At 47.7% G+C, this 18,459-nt stretch overlaps 1 protein-coding gene across 1 annotated transcript; it reads right to left on the bottom strand.

Annotated features, from left to right (window-relative positions):
* Positions 1 to 2,238: 2,238 nt before the first annotated feature.
* Positions 2,239 to 17,609, bottom strand: Pef1 (penta-EF-hand domain containing 1). Its single transcript, XM_076863057.2, has 5 exons — positions 17,560 to 17,609; positions 7,835 to 8,120; positions 4,849 to 5,004; positions 4,239 to 4,382; positions 2,239 to 3,196 (listed from the first exon to the last, which is right to left on the bottom strand). Exons 1-5 carry the CDS (start codon positions 17,581 to 17,583, stop codon positions 2,967 to 2,969), a joined length of 840 nt encoding a protein of 279 aa, XP_076719172.2. The 5' UTR covers positions 17,584 to 17,609; the 3' UTR covers positions 2,239 to 2,966.
* Positions 17,610 to 18,459: the final 850 nt, after the last annotated feature.

The following is an 18,459-nucleotide window of genomic DNA, read 5'->3' as shown; positions in this document are numbered from 1 at the left end:
AGAGGAGAGGAAGGTGGGGCAGCTGGGGGAGGTGACACAAGACACTGGAATGCTTCTACTCATTGCCCCCTACTCCCTGTGGGATCCCAGATGGACCAGGCCTCAGGTATGCTCAGTGCTGCCTCCACAGTGGTGCCAAGCCCCTGATGCCTGGGACCTTAATTCTTGACACATTTGTTGGCTCCCAACTCGGTGGTCTCTGGAAGGTAAGGGGGTAGGGTGGGCAGACAGTGACCTAACAGACTGATTTACTATTCCCTCACCTTCTTGGAAACCAGGGTTTCATTTATTTTCTGTGAACTCACAGGATAAAAAGAGAAAGCCACAGACTTGGCCGGACGTGCTCCGGCTGCTACCAAGCTGATTACAGGGCTGCCAGAGGCCTTGATCCTCGTTGCCAGAGCAAGATGGGAGTGCAGTCTGGAGTGCTGCTCTGCTGAGAGGAACAGGAGGCATGACCAAGGCTGATGCGGCCGTACCTGCCACCAGGTCTGCTTCACTTGATTAATGGAGCCCCGGGCTCCCCGACCTCACCTGTTAAGAAGCAGGGCAAGCTGTGGGCCCGCCCAGGAGCGCCTAGGCACAGCTTCTTAGGCGTCCCACCCTGCCCCGAGCAGGAGGACAGTGTGCTGCTTGTCACAGGTCCTCAAGACTCGCCAGCCCAGCTCCAGCTGTCAGTGGACATGCAATGGTTGCCAGGAGCGACAGGCTGTCCTGTCCTTTTCATGTTCCCACTGCCCTTGGGGTCCAAGGCTGTTGGCAAAGTTTGTAGGCAGGGTTGGAGGCGCATTGTGCAAGAACAAAGTGTGAGGACCAGGCCCCAGGGCCAGACCCACAAGGATAGCCCAGGTCTTGGAGCCCTCCACTGCCCTGACCACAGAGATAGGGACTGTGATTGGCATCATTCTAGACAGGTTTGGGGCTGGTGCTGTACCTCAGTGGTAATGTACTTGCCTGGCATGTGCAAAGCTCTGGGTGTGATCCCCAGCACCATGAAAAAAGAAAAAATATAGTTTTCAGTGGACACTTGGCTCAGCAGAAACAGAGACAATAGGAGTTTCCTCTAATGATTGCAGTTCTGCTTCTGCTCTGCAGGATGGAGCCAGAACAACAGGGGGTCTTAGGCTTCACTTTGGGGTCTGATGAACTAAAGGACATGGCAAGGGGAGTGATGCCCAGTGAGGAGCAGCTGAAGATCTTGGGGCTTCCTTGTCCTAGGGGTCTTGGGGTAATTTGGTGGCAGGCTTCACTGTCTAGAGGAAGGGAAAACGAATGTCCCAGGTGGCCCAAAAGAGAAAACTGGAGCCAATGGCTGGTGTTTCCAAGGTGGCAAATTTTAGGATCCACATCAGGAAGTTTCTACCAGTAAAGGAGGAAATGGGCTACCTGGAAAAGCCCTGAGTTTGTTGTTACTGGAGAATTAAAAGAGACTGGACTCCCATGGGGACCCTGGAGGGGATTCTAGCTCTGGATGAGGGTTATCCTTTGAGAACTGGCTCCATCTAATTGTGGGATTCCAGCACCACAGAGCCCAGAGGAGAGGAAGAAGGCTGAACAGACTGAGCCTGCCATGTCTGCTGGGCCTCACTGGCCTGCAAAACTGTCACACCACCCCTCACCCTCTGCAGGAAGGACAGCCCTGCTAAAGGCCTCAGAGCGCTTATCTTCATCTCCAAAAGCCAAAGGATAATCACACCACCTCCTGTGATAAGGCCCCCCTGGTACATTAGAATGTCTGGTGTCTTTAGCTTTTGATTGAAATTCTGTCAGTTCATTACAGACACCCAATGCAGTCTGGGTGTCATGCTGATCTAGAGATCCAACTGGCAGGTACAGACGTCTGTACTTAATAAAAAAGGAGAGAAGTTATGACTTCATAAATGGAGTTTGTCTGGAAAATAAAACTCATGCCTGAGATAATAAAAAGGCCATGCTGTACAACGTTTGGGGTGGCTGCTTCCAGCACCAAAGGCCAGCCCTACAACTTCCACGAAATAGACTCGCGGGCTGACCCTCAGCTGTATGGAAGTACACCTGACAGGGCCCAGGAGCCACCCAACACCGCAGGTTCACCCTGACAAGTGAGGGGAGCCCTGTCAGTCTCAACCCCCAGGCTGCTTCTTTCTGCATGGCTAGGTAGACAGTATGGACTTAAATATCTGCTGAATGAAAGAATAAAATAAGTGGGTAGATGAGTAGGAACTGGTGGCTGGGAAGTCATGGAGGAAAGCATGGGACTACAGAATTTCATTCTTTTATTGAAGCTTACAGTTTCACTGGACTTTTGGCCCCATATGTTAACTCACACATTAAAAAAAAAAAAAAAAAAAAAAAAAAAACCCAAAAAAACCAGCATTGGCGGTGGGAGGTGACATATGGCAGGCAATTGAAGGGTCCAAGCTTTGGAGGGCAGTAGCCTGGCTGAGATACCCAGAGGGCAGACTGTCCCAGCTCCCTGAGCAGGGACAGCCCCCAGTTAGAAGTTAACACACAAGGACTTGTGGATGTGAATGAGCAGGAATCCAAACCACTGGTCCCACAGGCAAATCTCTCTCAAGCTTGGTCTAATTCCATTTTGGAGAAGCTGGGCTCATTTGACAGGACAGCCGCTGAGGGAAGGCAGATACTAACGGTAAGAGGCTGAAGAACATTTATCACTGGTGTCAGTGCACAGAGCGGGAAGCTAAGGGCAAGAGGCACAGCCGACTGCTCAGGTCTGTCAGGACACTCAATTTCCAGTCCTCTCCTAGGTCAGGCTCCTTCCTACCTGTATGGCCACAGTCCAGGGATCCATTATTTGGTGGCTCTGATGCAGAATCCTCAACCCTCTTTGGGAACAGTACTGCATCAAGCTAGGGAGAATTTTTTTAGGAGGGGAAAGAAAAGAAGAGAGGCCCACATGCTTCTCCCACTCTAAGGAGCTAGGAAAGGTCCTTGGTGTGCTCCACCTATACAGATAGGCTGGGTCATAGCATCCGAGAAGCTGTCATGGTGACGAAGTCCTCGAAGCTGAGCCGAATGTTGCCCTGCACCGCGGTGTCCTTCTCTCGGAAGGCCTCGGTCAACACCTGCAGCTGGGTGCACACCTGAATGAAGCGGTCGAGCTGCATGGCGGGACTGGCAGAGCGTGGGCAGTAGCGGGAGACCAGGAGCTGGGTGAACTGGGGGCTCAGGTTGTAGCCCATTTGGGACAGAGCTGGAGAGGAGGGGCACACAAAGCAGACACACAAAAACCTGCTGTGAACAACTCCACTGACCAGCAGCACTGGAGCACATGGAGCAGGGGACTTCTAGGATACAGGCATGGAAGCACGAGGAGGCCAGAGAAGTCCCGCAGGTCTGTTCAGGTGGTCAGGCGCACAAGAGGGGCTCTATCTGGAGGTTCCCCTTAGCTGGAAGGCCCCCATCCCTCTTTCTCCAAATCTCCCTTAGAGAAGCTGGCAAGAGTAGTGCCAGTACTGATCCTTCCCTCCCTCTTGCCAGGGGCAGAAGTGGTTCTCACCAACCACACACCTGTTTAGTCTGACTGAAACCCATGGCCAGGGCAAAGGACCAGATTCTCTGTAGTTTTTCCCCTCTCCTAGGTGAGGAAGCTCCCCACCAATAGCTAGCCCCATTCTAACAGGCAGCTAACCACACAAGCTACCTGTCCTCCTACCTACTGGTCTGGGCTCAGATGGCAGGCTGTGGACCCAGCGTTGGATCAGAACCAGACTTGGAGTTGTGCTCTTAGGTCATCTTACTCAGCTTCAACTTTTACTCCACTCCACCTCCGTACCCACCCTGTGCCAGGGATTGAACCCAGGAGTGCCTAGCCAGGGAGCTACTAGTCCTTTTTAATTTTTGAGACAGGGTCCTGTTAAAATTGGTAAGGCTGGCCTCAAACTTGCAATTCTCTTGCCTCAGCCCCCTGAGTCACTGAGACTACAGGTGTGCACAACCAAACCTGGCTCAACTGCAATTTTAGAGTGCTATGGGTCCTGGAGACAAAAAGGAAACAGCCTCTGCAGAGGTGGCAGCAGAACCCTGCTTTCTGAGACCCTGTTCAGGGCTCTTTCCATTCTATATGCTGGGAACTAGAGGGAAGAGCCACACAGACTAGTCTCCAAGAGTGGGCCTGCACTAGGACAGCATTTTGTGGTACGGGTAGACACATGAAAGGACACATGTTCTGTTTTAGGAACTAAAGAGAAGAGTCCAGCTCTGCCCTGCCCACCATGCCCTTGCATGGGCCTCACCTTGCTGCAGCTCTGTGTAGCTGATGGAACCTGAGTGGTCCCGGTCATACTGCTGGAAGAGGTTCTTCCACTGCTGGATGAATTTCCACAGCGCTGAGAAACCATAGATGTCAATGCGGCCTGACTTGGTCTTGTCAAACATGTCTGAGGGGGAGAAGGCAAAGGATGGCCAAGGTTACCATTGAAGCAGCCCCTTTCCCAGGCTGCAGCAGAAGACTCCACAGGACTGCAGGTCTGAGACACGAACATCAAGGGCTAAAAAAGCCTCTTCCCTGGTTGCCTCAGCCCCACTCCACTCAGAACTTCATTTTCTCTGCAGGGTTGAGGGCTGAGCCCCAAGAACTTGATCTATGCTGAGCCCCCCACCCAGCTGTTTCCTGCCGGGGGGGGGGGGAGTGCCCATCTGCAGAATGGGAAACCAAATCAGCCTATGACTTATTAGACTAGAGAGAAACAGCTCTCAATTTAGGGGAAATCACCTTGAACCCCACTTTATCCCTGAAATTTTCCCTGGCCAAAGAATTTCTCCCAAGTGACCATCCACCCACCTACTGTCATCTGTCAGTGGCTGTGCACCAGCTCAATCCCACGAGGAAGGGCTGGGACTCACTTATCATCATGAGGCATGTCTCGTCATTGAATGAAGACCAGTTGGAGTTGACCAGGGCCTGCTTTAGCTCCTTCTTGGAGATGTAGCCACTGTGATCTGAATCCACTGACTGGAACCAGGAGTAGGCCTCAGGATCCACATTGGGTGGGATACCACCTGGGAAAAGGGTGTGAACCAGGGAAGTCAGACCCAGGCCTCTAGGCCAATCTGTTGAAATGCTGGGCAGGGCCAGCCTCAGTGCCTCCCTGTCTCCTTTCCTACCCACACCTCCCCCATCAAGCTGAAATTCTTACTCTTGTGGAAAAGGCCTCAAGGTAGACTCAAAGTATTTGCAATTGCTTTCTACCCCAAGAGTACTTTAGACTTCTGTATAGTGCCCCAGTCACTTCTTTGTTTGTTTCCTGTCCCCTTGGAGCATGTCAAGAATTCTCTGGGGAAGGTAAGCTGAGGGATCAGCGATAGATGAAAGAGGAGAAGCAAAGAAGTCTATCCATCTTAGAAAAAAACTTAATACTAATTAGCCAGAAAAGAGGCTCCTGTACATGTGAAAGGATCATGGGTAGTTGTGAAGGATGGAAACCAGTGCCCAGTCCAGAAGGCGAGGCCAGAGGGGAAAAGATTTGCCTGACTGAGGGGCTGGTCTCAACTCCTTGGATAAAATCCAGGCAGTGTTAGTGGGGAGTGAGATTCACATTCCCCAGAAAGAGAGTTTCTACAACCCATGTTTACCGTGCTGTGTGTGTCATGGAGCTCAGGCTTTATGATCAAATCCTGGCTCTCATCATTACTAGCCTTACTAGTCTGTGTGACTTCAGGTGAAATGTGTAACTTTCTGAGTACTGATTTCCCCATTTCTAAAATGAACCCACTTCCCAAGGATATTGTGATGATTAAATGAGATAACAGCAAAGTAAGGTTCCTTAGCAAAGGGACTGGAATGCGAGCCATCAGAGACATTGTCACTAAGGAAGGAATACTCCAGCTGGGTCTGAGAGGATGATAAGGAGTGAGGCGGGGAGAAAAAAGAGCAGGTGGCAAAGGCACAGGTGTGTTAAGAGCATTCCAAGGGGTCTCGGTTTATGGGAAGGAAGGGTTGATGACAGATTAGGAGGCTGGAAAGGCCCTTTAAGATCCTCCTGGGAGCAGAGTGGCACGGCTAAGGGTCAAATCTGTCTTCCAAAACAGTGGTGCTCTAACACCAGACATGGTCCTTCCAGGACACTCCAATGCAGATGATGTCTGGGTCTTGCTTTATGGGCTGGCTACACTGAAGAGGAGAGGAGGTGGCACTGGCAAGAGAGTAAGCAGCAGAGGGTGAATGGCAGAGTCCAAGGCCCATCCCTCCTCTCTAGCCCTAGGGATTAACACGAGCCTCAGGCCCTGGAGGATGTCTCAGGGCTGGGGCTCATTTCCTATGGGCTCAGAGACAGGATTTTTTAAAAGTGTGGAAATCTGTGGTGAAGTTGCTGAGCTGAAAGCAAATGACCAGACACTCTGGGCTTTAAGAAGATAAATGCCACTGGCTGGCACTGCTCAGAACCCCTGAGGTTCAAGCAGCTCCCCCTGGACCACCTGCCTGTGCATGTAAACTCACACGTTGCCTGCTTCCCAGCAGGACACTCCCTGGAGGCCCTTCCCAAGCATTCCAGGCTGCCTTGCTGGTGGCTTGGTCTCTCAGGAACAATCATTCTGTCAAGGAGCTAACTGAAATGGGCTTAGAGAGGAAGCAGGGCACTGGTACCCACTTTCCCTGGCCTTCTGTCTGAGACTGTTCAGAAATCTTCATGGAGGCTGTAGTCCCCATCCAAGGCTCTGCCTCCACTGAATCTCCAAGTCTCTGTCCCTCTCCTGTCCAGTACCGTATCTCCAGTCTCTCTGCTTTTTGTTTCCCTTATCTCATGCTCCTGTCTTGCCTCAGCATTTTTTTTTTATATTTTTTAGTTGTTGATGGATCTTTATTTTATTTATATATGGTGCTGAGATTCAAACCCAGTGCCTCACACATGCTAGGCAAGCACTCTACCACTGAGGTACAGCCCCAGCCCAGCCTCAGCATTTTTTAAAAGCAAGGTCCATGCCATATCTGCTATCACATTAAATGCCACATTCTTCTTTGCTGAGAATGCCTTAGAACGAGTCCTCTCAGAGAATATTATTTAATGAAGCCCCTCCCATGGCATGGACACTGTGCCATTACTTGTATATTCTCATTAAATCCATGTGAACAACTCCATGAGGCAGTGGCATTGCCCCATTTTACAGGTATGGGCAATGAGGCTCAAAGAAGTAGTTTGGTCAGGTCAGTCAGTATTCAAAAGACAAGCTTTCAACAATTAAGCCATCTTACCTTTCTATAAATAGTGATCAGTCTCCCTCACACAAGATGGGCGTGTCCCCTGGTACACTACATTACTGCCTCCAACTGTTTGCTGATTTCCTCCTCCTTATAAAAGCACTGTACATGTTCTCCCACTGCCTGGCAACTTGCAGAACCCCTCCACGGCAGAAGCATCCATTCCCATCCTATTGCTATCAGGCTTGGCCAGGAGCTGTGCTTTGGCCAAAACAATGTGAATAGATAACACATAGGGTACTTCAGAGCAGAAATTTAAAAAGCCTTTGTCCATCCCTGCTAGCTTCCTGATCCTTTTCTCTGCCTATTTTCCAAATAGGGGATGCTCCTTCAGCCTGGATCCCAGAGTGAAAAGACACATGGAGCAGAAACTCAGCTGCCAACCTGCAGCTGCTGACACATGAGCAAGAGTAAATAAGCGTGAGTAAGCAATAGAAATTACTGCTTGTTGTGAGCTGAGGAGATTTCCCATAGCCAAGTTAGCTGACATCTTCTCATTCTGCTGATGCAGGCTGAAGCTGGAAGCAAGATGCTCGGGTGCCAGAGACCAGGGTGCCTGTACACCCGTACATGAAGGACAGGATGGGACTCAGAAGCTGAGTAGAGGCACCCAGAACCTAAGATCCTACTTACCCTGTCCATAAGGCCCAGGCTGCTGGGCACCATAGGAACTTGGAGGTGGCTGACTATAGGGGCCACCTGGGGCGGCACCACCATATGGTCCTCCTGGGGTTCCAGGGGGGAGCCCCCCAGAATTGGGGTATCCATAGGGCCCTCCACCAGCTGGTGGTCCATAAGGCCCTCCAGGGGCAGGACCCCCATAACCTCCGCTGCCATACTGCCCTCCACCATGTGGGGGTCCAGGGTAGTAGCTACCCGGAGGGGCTCCAGGTGCCTGTCCTGTAGCTCCTGGGCAGCCCTGCAGGAAAAACAAGATATCAGTCAGAATGATAAACTAGAAACTAGCCACAGTATGGCACTCCATAGCTGATCCCACTGCAGTTCTTTCAAATGGTTCTACAGGCAGGGTTGGAATTATAGTCCCCTTGCTTGATGGGCAACCTGAGGCTTCTACAGAAGGGATAAGTTACCCCAGGTCATACCACCAATGTCTGCAGAGTCAGGGCTGGAATCCTGCCCTCCTGACTCCCCTTTCTTACACAACAAGGTGCTTTACAAGGGCTGGGATCATGTCTGGTTTGCCACTTTATCTCCAGCAACCAGTACACAAAGGAGGCTCAGTAAATACTTAATGTATGAAAAAGCAGGCAAATGAATCAAATGGGATCCCAAGTATTCATCCTGTAGTACCTCCACGTCTATCTGCAGAACTCACAGCACAAATGCAGACTCTGCCACACAGCTGTGAACCTCATCAGTCACCAGTGATGTAGCCACAGTATGGATATACCCACAGCATGTCTTCCTTAAGCTTTACCAGCTCAAGATGCAAGAACATTTTCCTGTCCTCACTCATAACTCTGAGGCAGGCAGGGAGACACTATTCCTAAGGCAATATGGCCCAATGGTAAAAAAAAAAAAAAAAAAAAAGTTCAGTTCAAATTCAGGTTCTGTCACTAATGACTTACCCTAACCCTCAGGATCTTCTACTGTAAAATGGAAATAATAATAGAGCCTATCTTGGGTTGCCACATGAATGAAACGAGCCCAGTCATGTGAAGGGCCATGACATAGGGCCTGACACAGAGTAAGCACTTGATACACGTTAACTATTAATAATATCTCTATCTACAGAGGAGGCAACTCAAGTCCAGGGAGGTCACATACCAATGTGTGGAGGAGCTGGGCCCAGAACCCAGGTCTCCTGGCTCAAAAGTCAGGGCATTAGAGAATACAAGGGGACATTACACTCTCTTGTCCATCTCTGCATGCTTCTATCCAGGGATTCTTGAGGCTCAGAGTGTTCTGCTGCATGTCCCTAAATGGCCAGCACAGAGCCTGGCAAAGCACAGCCCTAACCTATCTGCAGACCAGCTGAGCTCAAGGACACAGAGGAGAGCTGGCCCAGCTGAGAATCTGAGAACGGTACAGGTTCTTTTATGTGTGTGTGGTACCCAGGGACACTCTACCTCTGAGCCACATCGCCAGTTCTTTTTATTTTTATTTTTTGTTTTGAGACAGGGTCTTGCTAAGTTGCCAAGGCTGGCCTTGAACTTGTGAGTTGCTGGTATTACAGGCACATGCCACTGTGCCCAGCTTGGTACAGGTTCTAGAAGTATGCTAGATCAACTTGTAGGTACCCCAGGGTCCTAGCACTGAAAACTATGGCTTTCTCTTTTTATTGTGTTGACAGCTTCTCAATTACCCTCAAGGCTAAGGTCAAACTCATACTTCCTCTAAAAAGGGGCTTGCTTGCCCAAGGGAGGCTTCACAGGGGAAGGCAAGACACAGGCACTGCCACCTTCCCCATCTGCACTGTGGGAGCTTCCTCCTGGAGGCTGCCATGGCTGGCAGCAAGACTCTCACAGACAGTGGAGTCAGATTCAAAACTCTTTTCTCACCAGCTGAGTTCATGACTATGGGCCAGTGGCTTAATCTCTCTGAACCTGCTCTTTACAAATAAAATATGATAAATCCTTTCTTCAATGGTTATGCCTTGAATTACAAGAATTAAACACAGCAAAGTTCTATTAATTTAATTTTGAGCTAAACAATCCTTTTTTTTTAAATATTTATTTTTAGTTTTCGGCGGACACAACATCTTTTTGTTTGTATATGGTGCTGAGGATCGAACCCGGGCCGCACGCATGCCAGGCGAGCGCACTACCGCTTGAGCCACATCCCCAGTCCAGCTAAACAATCTTTTTTTTTTTTTTTTTTTTTTTTTAAGAGAGAGTGGAGAGAGAGAGTAAGAGAGAATTTTTTTAATATTTTTTTTTTTTAGTTTTTCGGCAGGCACAACATCTTTGTTTGTATGTGGTGCTGAGGGTCGAACCCGGGCCGCACGCATGCCAGGCGAGTGCGCTACTGCTTGAGCCACATCCCCAGCCCTAAACAATCTTTTGATGACATAAAATAAATACAATTGATCAAAGAAAGTTGCTTTGGCTGTAGCCAGGTGGGGTTCCAGATCCTTGGTCACATGGGACTCCCTGCCTAGATTTTGAGAGGACTGAGAAGCCTCAGAGTAACTCAAAAGAGTCCTAAAACCACTAATGGAAATAAACAGTTCTTACAACAGTGCCTGCCATAAGGCAAATGATCAATAAATCCTTGCTGTATTATTATTATATGAATTATTATTGTCAGCAAAGGTAAACCCTGTGGGATTTAAAGGAGAATGGACATTCTGAAGGAGCTTGTAGTTAACAGACAGGCAGGCAGATACTCCACAACGCCTAACAGACTAGCATAATAGGTGTTTAACATGCACACATAAGCCACAGTGACATGGGACTTCAAAGGAAAGAGGGTAAAATCAGGGATGGTTTCCACAGGAAAGTGGCATCTGAGCTTGGACTAAAAGAATGAACAAAGCTGGGCATGGTGGCACACACTGGAATCCCAATAACTAAGCTGAAGGAGGAGGATGGCAAGCTTGGGGCCAGCCAGGGCAAGTTAACAGAACTTATCTCAAAATTTAAAAATTAAAAGGGAGGGCTGGGGTTATAGCTCAACGGCAGAGTGCTTGCCTCGCATGCATGAGGCCCTGGGTTCGTGAGGCCCTGGGTTCGATCCTGAGCACCATGTAAAAATAAAGATATGTGTCCATCTACAACTGAAAAAAATTTTTAAAAAATTAAAAGGGAATCTAGCACAGTGGTAGAGCACCCTCAGGTTCAATCCCCATCAAACTGCCAGTACCATGGAAAAAAACCAAGATTCCCAAGGGGGTTGAGAGGTGTGACAAGAGAGGTACACTACAGGCCAGTCATGTAACCTAACCCTCTGGGCCTGGAGAGAGGAAGGAACTTTCCCAAGCCATTCTCTGAATTGAAGGCACAGGTGGTGCCAAACCACTCCCACCAATCTGCACCTGAAGACTCCCACCACCTCCAGCTACAGTGCTCTTCCCTTAAGCAACAGTACCCCAGAGTAAGATGGAGGTGGGGGGGAACTCTGCGGTATCTGGGCATACCCAAAGGACAGGCTGAACACCATGCCAGGAAGTTGCTGCTGCAAAGCCATGAGCTGTCCTGGCCAAGGAATCCGAGGCCCAGCCCTCCCACCTGGGACACATCCCCAGGACCACAAAGCAGGTGCACCCAGGCAGTTCTTCTGCCCTCCCAGCTACCACACTCCAGACAGAGACCTGTGTGTCTGGGACAGTCTGAGAATAACTAAATCCTCTTCTTGCATTATACATATTCAAACACTATTGGCAGAATATCACCAACAATCCCCTGAGAAGATGTCAGGAGGCCTATTTCTCAAATAAAGAAACTGAGGTACAGAGCTGTTAAATGACTTCATTCAGTAAGCATTTTAGAGCAACATTGTACCAGACTCTGTGCTTGGCCTGAGGGCACAAAACTAAATGGGACCCTGCCTTTGAGTAGCCCAAAGATAATTATGATATGATCCGACCGGTGTCAGCAAATTCTTCTTACATGATATGAAGGAATTTACTTTGTTTGCTGAATTAATAAATAAGCAATCTTATGAATGATGCATGAAGTGAGTCAAGGAGGGCTTCTTAGCCGAGGCAGCAGTGGCATTGGAGTTGGTCCTTGAAGGATGCATGGGCATTCCCCCAAGAGGAAGATGGTGAAGGACGCTCCAGACAGAAGGCTAAAGAAAGATAAAGCACAGACTTACATAAGCAAGCACAGTGTAGTCAGAGAACAGGCTGAAGAGCAGAGGTGTAGAGGTGGGAAGAAACCAGTGTGAATTGAGAAAGGCCCTTGACACACTCCCTGACCAAGCATCTCTCCCGCCCGCCCTTCAGTCAGTGGATGCCTTTGGTGCCAAAGAGTACTTTCTATCTATTTAGCATCTCTCCACCCAACAATAAGTTCCCTAGGGACAAACACTGGGCCTCATTCATCAAGGTACCCCAGGGTCCAGCACAGTGCCTGACACCTTCAAACCTTCATAAATATATGAACAAATGACCACCACTCTAAAGTGTTTGGGCTTTATGCTGAAGAAAACAGCACCACAGAAGGGTTTCCAGTAGGGGAGTAATGAGAGCAGAGCCCTGTTTAGAGAACCAGCAGAGATGTGGACGTGAGCTAGTGGGGGAGGCAGGGGCCCAGGTACTGGGCAGGCAGGACCTGAACCAGACAGAGAATTGGGAACAAGGAGACCAGGATGGATTCTGAAGCTATTTCAGAGATAGACTAGACATGACTTGACAACTAATTAGATTAGGCAAGAGATGGAGGGGGAGTGAGGAGAGGGAAGTGTTTAGAATGACTCAGGTTTCTAGCTTGCACAGATGACGGAAGTAGAGCCACCAACTGATGATACACAATCCAGGATGAGAGGAAGTGTGCTTTCCCAGGGTCACTGAGTTCTTTGTAAATGTCTGAACAAGAAATGAAAAACAGAGCCCCTGACTCCACATTCTTTTATACTACTCGGTGCTGCCAACTCTTTGAGAGTTTTTCCAAAAGGATTTCAAAATAATAAATATAAGATTGTGAAAGAGGGGAGAAAAAAGGCAGGAGGAGTTCGTTCAGTAACCATGGTTTCCAAAGTATCACCAAAAAAGCATCTCTAGGTCTTTAGCTAATTGCAAATAAGCTACATTTGATATATTAGGGGCTTGTGTGGGGGGGACACAATTATTAAAGCTCTGCTAGGTGCTTCCAGTTCAATCAACTTTCATTGATTTTCAGTTCTATAAGGTTAAGTACTATTATTCCCATTTCAGAGATGAGAAAATTAAGGAGCAGAGTTTAACAATGTGCCCAAGATCACGAAGCTAGAATGGGCAAGTTGGGATTTTAAACAGTGTCTGCATGAAGGGGTGCCTGACATGTTCCTGTACCACAGATTGTGTAAAATGCCTGTGTCAAATACGATGGCTTTCTACAGTGGACAGGCTCAGAGGGGAAAGACTGGAGTAGGTGATCTTTCAGAGCCTTCAGGCCCAGAAATCAGGGAGTCTCAGAGGAATCTCATATTCTTTTTTCACTCCAGCACCAAGGTCTAGTTTGAAAGTCACATATTGGAAGAAATCCCACAGATCCTTCAGTCTAACCTCTCAGTTGATAACACAGTCTCTGCAGCACCACTGGAATCTCTATTTGCACTCCTGCTAGTGATAAAGAGCTCACGCCCCGCCCCCAAATAACCCACTCAGAAAGTCCTGCATGGGTTTTTTCCCCCATTTTTAGCTCCAAAGGCTCATTCTTCTACCTGCAAGACCCTTCTGAGGCCCAGAAGTATCAAAGGCTGATCCCTGCTGAGTCCTGCTGAGGAAGGAAGGAGGCTGCACTGAAAGAGAAGCCTGTGCCCTGGAGCTTCCCGTCAAGTGTCTACTGGAGTGGCCAGAAGCCCAAATCAGGGGTTGAATGATCACAAGACATAAGGTGCCCAAACTCACCAGCAGAGCTTCCTAAAATATTTAAAGGACAGAAACACGCAAACAAAGAAAAATGAGCCAAGAACTGTGCCAAGACCACCTCTGTGCTGACACTCCAAAATCTTTCTTTCCAGCTTCATCTCCCCTGAGCTGCAGACCCACATATCCAAAGGCTTCCTGAGCTTCCTGCCAAAACTATGCCTTCCTCTGTTTCCCATTTCCTGCTATCTACCTCAGTCACCTAAACCTAAAGCCCTAGTACCCTCTGGGGTACCTTCTCTTTCTTCCCCTCGTCAATTAAACACCAAGTTTTATCAACTCTACCTCTTGAACGCACCTCAAATCAACCTTACCAGGTCACTGTTCTTTTTAGCCCAGATTACCTCAGTGGTTTCAAACTGCCTCAGTCTCTCCATTCTCATGGTGTTCCACAGTAAGAGTCCCGAAGGACAAATGAGCTCCCCTGCTACCCTTAGAATAAATTCACTCTCTCCAAAAGGCATACAAGGGATCTGGCCCTTGCTTATCTTTCTGGTCTTATTTCTTGCCCCTTTCCCTGTCACAATTACTACTAGACTGCATTTCTTTTCTTTTCTTCTCTTTCTTTCTTTCCTCCCTCCCTCCCTCCCTCTCTCTCTCTCTCTTTCTTTTTTCAAGACACGGTCTTGCTATGTTGCCCAATCTGGTCTTGAACTCCTGGGCTCAGACGATCCTCTTGCCTCAGCCTTTTAAGCAGTTGAGATGAAAGGTGGGCCCCACCATGGCCAGCTAGACTGATCTTAAACTTCTCCCCAAATACTGGGACTACTTGCTTCCTGGTTTTTGTGAACTTATTTCCTCTACTAGAATATAATTTCCTTCTTCACCTAGCTAACTCCTACTGGTGATTCAGTTTTTGGATTATCCCCAAAGCTTAGTAACACACAGATTGCTGGGTAAAAAACAGGTCTGAGGTGGGCCCTAAAAGTGTGTTCTTTTAACAAGCTGTCAAATGGCTCTGATGCAGACCAGCCACTGAGAAACAATGGCAATGTTTTCCCAGAAAAGTCTTCTTGCACCCCTAAACTAAGGTATCCTGCTATCCTAGTACCTTACACTTATTCCCATTTAATACTTATCATACTGATTCTATAATCAACCTATCTACATACCTCTTCCACTTAATATTTACTACATACCAAACACCATACCAGAATTGATATGGATCATCACGTTTAATCTTTATGAGAATTCTGAGGTAGATACTGTTATGATTTCTTTTCGAAAGAGGGGAAACCAAACTTCAGACCTTTGCAACAATCTTCTGCAAAAAAATTTCAGAGATTTGAAATCAAATCTCTCTGGCCTCAGAGATCAAGCTCTTAAGAAATCCTTCAAGCTGGTTCTCCTACAAGAGCAAAGTTTATACCAATAAAAAAAAAAAAATTAAACTATTCAGAAATGAAAAAAAAAAAAAAAAGAGCAAAGTTTACTACTCCAAAATCAGTCCATGCTCAAGTACCCTGGGCTGAAGGCAATGGAAAATTACAGGAATTGTGACTCCTAGCAGTGGGTGGGAATCCTCCAGGACCATGTAGCAGGTTGGAAGAGGCAGCAGTGACCAAACCTCTGGATGACTTGAACCAGTTTTCTTTCTTAGAATACTTGGGACAAGTCAGCAGGTAAAGTGGAGTGGAGGGGGGAAAAGCACCATTTCTTCTATTCCAGAACCCTTTTCTCCCTGCATTCCTTTTTGACATTTCTCTCCAAGCATAAGTCCAGGCAACATGACACTGTAACAGAATACAGAAGCAAAAGCTGCCACCACACACCAGCATGTATAAGCAATGTGCCAAATTCCTTGTAGGCTTTGCTGCATTTCTTCCTCATTTCAGTCCTTTATACAGATATTATTTCTCCCATCCTACATGTGAGGAAACTAAGATTTAGGGGCCCTTATATGGTTTGTCCCAGGACACATAACCATTAAGTGACAGAGTTAGGATTCTAGTCCAGTTGTGTCTGACCTGATGTCTTGAGCCAGTTTTCTAGGATGCATACAACTCATCCCCAAAGCTCAGTAACGTGTAGATAGGTTATTTTAACAAGCTGTTAGATGACTCCAGGGCAGACCAGCCACTGAGAAACAATGTACTATGGCAATGTTTTCCAAAATTGCATTTCTCAGGAATGCTAATATCACAAAAATGACTGATATAAAATACATATTCTATTTATTTCTGGAAGAGTTACAATGTACATTAGCAAATTAAGAATTCTAATCTGTCCTATAATGAATAAATCTATTCTGCTTGACATAGTATTTCCCAAAATTTTTGACCACAGAATTCTCCTCTATTAACAATAACTATTAACATCTCAGACTCAGCAAATGGAAAGGGGTTTGAGAAACACTGCTATGATACAATTCCTCCTAACCCAGCCCATGCTGGTCTCTCTAAAGAATTCTAAGTTTTAGCCCTGGTGTCACCTTTATTTGCTATGTGTGACATCTAAGCCACTTAACCTCTCTGGGTTTGTTCCTCAGTGGTAAATTGGGGGTAACAATCTCTGTATGATACTTGGGCCTTCATGATAGGTGTAATGGAAGTCCAAATGCCCTGTAAACTGGATACAGGAATGCACCTTCTGGAGTGATTCTTGCTACATTTTCTGGCGTGTCAGTTGAGTTTAGTAATATCACATTTGATCTTGTTTTCCAATTTTTCCTGCATGAAATTTATCTCCTAAAGTACTACATGATTTTGGACAACTTAGAACTCCTCCTGAGATTGTTTCCTCCTCTGTAAAATGAGGGGGCTGTTTTGAGGGCCTCCAGGAAATGACCATATTAAAAGTCTAGTAAAAGGGCTGGGGATGTGGCTCAAGCGATAGCGCTCTCGCCTGGCATGCATGCAGCCCAGGTTCGATCCTCAGCACCACATACAAACAAAGATGTTGTGTCCCCCGAAAACTAAAAAAATAAATATTAAAAATTCTCTCTTAAAAAAAAAAAGTCTAGTAAAAATCAAAACTCTAAAAGGCAACATGTTACACCTTGCTTTGTGCCAAATGCTGTAAAAGCATCACCTCATTCTTTTCAAAACTGCTCTGAGAAAGATCCTATTATTTGGCCCTAATTTAGAGAAGGACCCTCTAAACTACCCTATCAACATCCTACCACCTAACAAAGCATTTTGGCCACAGAATCATATTATGGTGTTCTTGGCTGGTTTGAAATAAATTGGCAAGTAAGGAAGAGGCGTTTGTAGACAGCCCAGGTTCTGTCGTTGGCTCTGCTGCCTAAGTACTTGGTGACTTCAGATAAACTGTGTCTTCTCTGGTTTTCACTTTTCCTAAGTGTGAAATGGAGACGTTGAGCTATGTCAGTGATCAAATCAGCTCAGTTGAGGATCTTGGTACCACTACAATTTCTCCTGATTATTCTGAAGCAGTACGTGAGTAGGAAAATCTGTATTTCTTATCCGACTCCCTAATGACATCGAAGGAACCAGAGCGCTAAACACCTTATCAGCACGGAAGACCCCGCCCAGGCGTCCACGGGAGCCTTGGGAGGGTGTGGAGTCCAGGACGGGCCCAGACCGGATTTGTGGGGTCCAGCCTGAATCTGTAGGGTCTGAAGTTTCCCAAATCATCCCAATCGAGGCGTCAGATGGGGCGGGACGCGACTTGAGCAGGGTGTGTGACGTGAGCCGGGTGCGACCGACAGTCCCTTTTTCTTTCTCCCTCGCGCGAGGCCTCGCTGAAGCGAACCTCAACGTGAGGAGGCGCAAACAACGCCGGGAGAAAGAAGAGTCCAGGGGCCGGGACTGGGCTGAGCGGGGCTAGGCCTCTACCTGCATTCGTGGGCCCCTAGCACACTCACCTGCCCATACGGATAGCTGGCCATGGCGACTCTGACGTGATACGTTGATGATAGGCGGGGCTTCTTGCCCTCAAAGCCACCCCTCGCTGGGTCTGGGGGAGAAGCCGTATCTGAATGGACAGTCGGATTGTCAATCTTAGGCAAAGTCGGCCGACGGAAGTGACGCTACAGAGCGGTGGGCGGGTGCTTCTTCGATTTACCAGAAATTCTAAAAGACTAGTAGAAGGTTTCGGAGGTTCTGAGGGTTGTGCCGGCGCGCTTGCTTCTCCTTTTCCTGTCCAGAACTAGGTCCCAGGGCTGACCAGGTCAGGATATTTAGTGAGAAGCCTGGGTTGGGTGTTGCTGCGGTGGCCATGTTATAACCTGGCAAATTGGACGCATGATAGTGGCGTAGTTGCTGTCCTTCTCAAGTTCCCGCCCTAGGATGCCTTGACTACTGGGGAACTAACTGAGGCCTCCTGGAGGGTAGAGGCGGTGGCGTCTTGACATCGCTAGTGTCAAGACGCCGGTACCAGTTCGAACCCTTGAGGTGGTGCACAGATCTGTGGGCTTTGGATAAAACCTCAAACTGTAAGAGTAGGAAGAAAGGTTGTTGGTACCTCTTCATAAATGGGGAAACAGGTTCTGAAAGGCAGGGACTTACTTGTCCTAGTTCACAGTGAGGTCGCGACAAATTGTGGCCTAGAACTGAGGTCAGGATGCCCAGGTCTCAGCAAGGAAGTGTAATTGGTCCCCTTGTGTGCGAGGGGGCAAAATTGGGATGCATGTAGTGGAGAGGGAGAAATAAAGAATGTCCATGCTTCTGCCCCTTTCAGTGCTTTATTCACTCAAATTACTCAATACAATTTCACTCTATAGGTTCTTTTTTAAAAAAAAAAAATTATTTGTTTTAATTAGATA

This window comes from Callospermophilus lateralis, chromosome 7 (genome assembly GCF_048772815.1).
Source record: "Callospermophilus lateralis isolate mCalLat2 chromosome 7, mCalLat2.hap1, whole genome shotgun sequence".
Lineage (NCBI taxonomy): Eukaryota > Metazoa > Chordata > Mammalia > Rodentia > Sciuridae > Callospermophilus > Callospermophilus lateralis.
Note: the sequence above shows the minus strand (reverse complement) of the source record. Positions and strands in the feature narration are given on the sequence as shown.